A 4826-nucleotide genomic window follows, 5' to 3' on the forward strand; every position below is an offset into this window, starting at 1 on the left:
AGAGAAATATCAATAAAGAGGATTGGTGGACATTTTTATAGATAAGTTTTATTTAAGAGGAATTAATGATATTGATTGATCATATTAATGGAGCAAGTTGATAGATAAATATTTAGTTGAAATTAATAAATGATTGGTGTTTTTATAAAATATAAAAGTTTGGGTTATTTTTAAATTTTTAAAACTTCCTAAACTCCCAAGTAATGACAAATTGTATGGACAAACATAAGTTCTCAAATATTTTTCAAGTTTTTCCCAAAAACTACTTGGAACCAAACGCCACTTATAGACTTTTGTGCTTAATTATTAAAATTTGATCAAGTTTGAACATTGAAACACTATTATCAGACTAACCTAATAACAATCATGTGCATAACGAATCATATATTTGTAAATTATTATATGTTAATTTATCAAAATATTATCTACAACGCCAACAAAACAAGATTGAAATACGGAGGGAAAAAAAAACATCAAAACCGAATAGACCAAACCGATTTAGTTGGTTTGTGCACCCTTACTGATCAGCAGAAGTCTTTATCTTTTAGACATTACATGTTTGATCACTTTTACATTGCTGCTTCCTTTTGGATAACTGAAAAATCCCTCCACAACTCTTGATCTGCCCCTCTTAACCTTTTCTATTGGTTGTAGTGCTTGGTAAGTGCACTTAGTAGAAATATTCTTGTTATTGCTTCCACTTTTATGCATTCAAGGCAACTCCCCTAGTGAAAACACTCCACATAGAGCCAAATACCATTACATATAGTTTACAAATATCCTATATGCGCTGTGTATACTTAAGACCTATACACTATATACACAATCAAAATGTATGCTTCGGCTATGTTGGTATACTAGATATGTGAGTTTTAATGTAGAGCACAAAAGAGAAACAACAATCCTGCGTTCCTCAAAAAAAAAAAAAACGAGAAACAACAATCTTGGAACTTTGGAAGAACCCTTCAAAGTGAACTGTAAATTTATAGAAAGATGCAAAGATACCTACTATACAAAATGTAGTATCTTGAAATTGAACACCAAATTTTAACGGCAACATCGATTTTCAATTGACCAGCCATAAAAAGAACTGGTTGCAGCATTTGATAATTAATTTATCACGGAACTATTATTTGCTTCAATTGTGAGATCATTTCTTTATCCGTAAACTGTAAGAGCTTTTTAATATCCAAACAATCAGCGTATAAATCAAGAATAGCATGATAGAAAACAGAACACAGAAGAGATTTGAAGACTAGAAAAGAATCTTGACAGTATGGGAGAGAAGAAACCAGACACAGAAGAGAAACCAGTAAGAATATGAGTAATATACAATAGAAAAGAAAGAGCTATCTTGAAGAAAAAGGACTAAAGAAATCCAAACAAATCAAGAGAAGCATACATTCAAAAAAGGACAGAAAAAGAATAGTCACAGAGCAGAGGAAGGAACAACAGAATTGGAGGGGGAGGGGGGGACAAACTATACCTGGAGAGGACTCGGAGTACTCAAAACTATATGGAAAACCTTAGTTTTCTCTACTCCTTTTTCTCTACTTCTTCTATGTTTCATCTTTCAATGTCAGATTCAAAGAAGCAACAACTTCTTTTCTCGCGTGGAGCACTTTGCGCCTCATATCCAAAGCAAGCTTCCTTGAAATACCATCACTTCACCCTAAAAGGGATATCACTTTGCATCGCTTCCTCCCTTTAAGGGATGAGAAAATGCTTTTAATACTACAGAGCACTTAGAAAAATGGGCTTCACTAAATCTTTGAACAAATATCACCATCAGCCTTTGGCATATCAATTTTACTATTAAGCACAAATTCATATCAAATTGGTTTTCAAATGCAGTCCAGTGGTTTCGAACCATTTAATTTCTCTATAAGCAACTTAGCTGATCTTAACTGAAACATGAACATAAAGAAACTAAGAAATACTGGATACACCATCAATAGATGATGCACTAGATTTTTCTATCTAGTCTCTACCAGTGTCATTAACTTAGCTTCATGTACCAAGTCATGCATTTCATAGAAGTGTGCACTTCAAAGTTCAATTGATGACGTGTAAAGTGATCACAACAAGCAACAATCAGTTCTTTGAATCTTAACTTTGTGGAGTGGATAAATATCGATATTGTTGTATATTGGAAACTGAATTAGTTATTTAGCTGCAAGTCGACATATTCTTTCAAGGGATCAAGAAATCCGTCTGGAGCGGACACTTTGGGGGCCAAGCCTCCGAAACTCAGGGATGATATTCCCACCCCTCTACCTAGTTGCAAGTCGACTATTATGGTATTAAATTCATACAATTTGGCATTTTTCATGTGCACTTCACTTCTTGTTTTTTGCTTCAAGCCCCTTGGGCCTGGTCCTTTTTTTGCGCTTTTTGCTTTTAAAAACACCAGTCTCTCCCATAAAGGAGATTGTGGAACATCACAAGGCTGTTGCAACAAGAACATGACATTGTCTGCATTAAAGAGACAGAATATAGCAGCATAAAACAACACCATCGTATCAAAAAGTATCCAGTGAAGCCATTATTCATAGGAGAAGGGAAAAGGGAGGGTAAGTACAAACAAATCAAAATTAGATAACCAAAATGGGTTATGGAATACTTTCTAAGGAATATTATGTAAGGTGGAAAGTTTTATTCTGCCAGAAGAGGATTTGACTACACGAAAGCAGTAAACATCTGACGAAACTTGACCTCTTTAGCACAGTGAAGTTTTGCAAGAGAGTACAATGGCCCTAGTCCATCCCACAAGTCAGGTGCAGTATCCAGAGTAGAATCATTCCAATAGGTCGAGAATTAATAATGGATTTTCTTCACAACAGAAGTCTAAAACTAAGTCATTAAACTGTTTCAAGTTCTGGAGAATAGAAGCACCTTCCAGCTTTAATCTAGAAGCTCCCTGAATGTATAGATCTAGTTATGAAATTTCAAGAGCCAATTTATTGATATGCACCCAAGGGTGAAGTTGGAACACAGACTGTTGGATTCCAGTAAAGACAAAAATAATCAATTAGAAGATTTCTTCCCATCAATCTAAACGCCTTGATGGATGGAGTTGCCCGATACCAATACTACTGGGAGGATACAATGTCTGATGGCATTATCAAGTTGCGTGCAAGCTTGGATGGATACTACCATTACAACAAAAGAACAAAAATAAGAGCCAATTCATTGATCTATAAGCTTTTGGCGAAATTTAAGCAAACTCCATGTCCTTTTTTCACACAACCCTCTACTACAAACTCCACTCCAAATTTTAAAAAAAAATGAAAATAAAAATCAGGAAGATGACTACAACTTTCTACGCAAAGCAAAGACTCATTTGCTGATGCCCTGGGCTACATTGGCTGGGACAAAGGATCGCGATCCTGGATAACAGTGCCCCATATCGATCCTGGATTACAGTGCCCCGTATCTCATTTATGTAACTCTCTTGTATAACCCCAATTAAAAAAAAAGTGGCATACTACTTGTCTAATCTCGGCAACGAAAACAGATTGTTCAAAAATAGAAATGCATCAATGTAAAGTAATTCACAAAGTTAGGTAATCTGAGAGGAACAATAATTTTACCCATTCAAAGCAACAGAAATAGTTGAGAATAGAATAGGAGTATATATTATTTGAAAGCAGAAGCCAGTCTGTAACATACTTGAAAATTCTGGATCAGGTCCAGCCATAGACTACTTTGGTACACCTCTCTTTAATCCAACGAAAACTCTTTTTTATCGATCCCTTAACCTTTCCTTCAACAGTGTAAACCTTATAGCTAGCCACTCTCTTCTTCCTCTGCAACTCTGGGTCATTGAAACTCCAGCTCTTAGAAACTGACCCATTACTTGACTTGCCTTTCTTAAACTTCACTTCCTTCGACAACTCCATCTGAGTGTTATTAGATGCATATGAAGCACTATAACATCGAAACCCAGTTGGGTTTGAGCTGGTTTCACTGTAACCATTACCAAAATCAGTAGAATAGCTGTAGCTTTCAATTTGTCTTCTGGAATCGTTATATGACTTACATCTCAAGTCATCCATTTTTGGATCTTCGAAATTTTTGTGAATTTGGGGACTTTGATTCTGCTTCATCTCTGGATTTTCCCTTTTTCCATTGTGTCGGTGGCCGTAGCAGTGGGAGTGGGGATACTTTGCATGTTATGTCTAAAGTGCTAGTGCAATTATTTGAACACTTGTCATTTTTTGCTTACCTAATTTGACCTATCTACCCACCAAAACTATTTTGGGTTAATTCAAATATTCAAAACTTACGGAAAATAATAAAGTAATTAAATTATAGGGAGAGTAAGTAAAAGACAAAAAAGAATGACGGAGGAGATAATTATTTGATCTGTGCATTATATTTCACTGACTATTTATAGCCAATTTCAAGGGATAAATAATGAGTTGGGGAAAAGTAAAGTGATAGGGGAGGCGGACAAAGTAAGGTGGGGAAAAAGTAAAGTGGATGAATGGACATTCATATAATTGTTTTACGACACTCTCCTTGGATGTCCATATAAGAAAAAACTAAATTCTATTGAAAAAATAAATATATATAGTTATTCTCAATACGCATTGATTGCTTCCTCAATAAAAATCTTGTTAGAAAAATTCAGTGGGACAAAATCTAGACTAAGGAAAAAAGAGTGCAGCACGTATTCTACTCTCCTGATGAAGACCACGATTCTGATAGTTAAGTTTTCGCATTCCAATATTGTATCTCAATTTCTCAAAGGTTGAAGTTGGCAATGCATTGATGAACATATCTGCTAAATTATCATTTGAACGAACTTGTTGAACATCTAT

At 35.0% G+C, this 4826-nt stretch overlaps 1 protein-coding gene across 2 annotated transcripts; it reads right to left on the bottom strand.

Moving 5' to 3' along the window:
* Positions 1-575: 575 nt before the first annotated feature.
* LOC129893388 (uncharacterized) lies at positions 576-4261 on the bottom strand. Of its 2 annotated transcripts, none has more exons than XM_055968902.1 (2): positions 3673-4261; positions 576-737 (listed from the first exon to the last, which is right to left on the bottom strand). In XM_055968902.1, the coding sequence occupies exon 1, from the start codon at positions 4107-4109 to the stop codon at positions 3687-3689; it is 423 nt and encodes a 140-aa protein (XP_055824877.1). In that variant the 5' UTR covers positions 4110-4261; the 3' UTR covers positions 576-737; positions 3673-3686. The 2 variants fall into 2 exon arrangements, with proteins under 2 accessions (XP_055824877.1, XP_055824878.1); XM_055968903.1 differs by having other exon boundaries at positions 577-725.
* Positions 4262-4826: the final 565 nt, after the last annotated feature.

Source organism: Solanum dulcamara, chromosome 6, assembly GCF_947179165.1.
Source record: "Solanum dulcamara chromosome 6, daSolDulc1.2, whole genome shotgun sequence".
Lineage (NCBI taxonomy): Eukaryota > Viridiplantae > Streptophyta > Magnoliopsida > Solanales > Solanaceae > Solanum > Solanum dulcamara.

What these genes read in the sequence shown, in the direction of transcription:
- LOC129893388 (XM_055968902.1), bottom strand. Translation starts at nt 4,109, where the DNA reads ATGAAGCAGAATCAAAGTCCCCAAATTCACAAAAATTTCGAAGATCCA.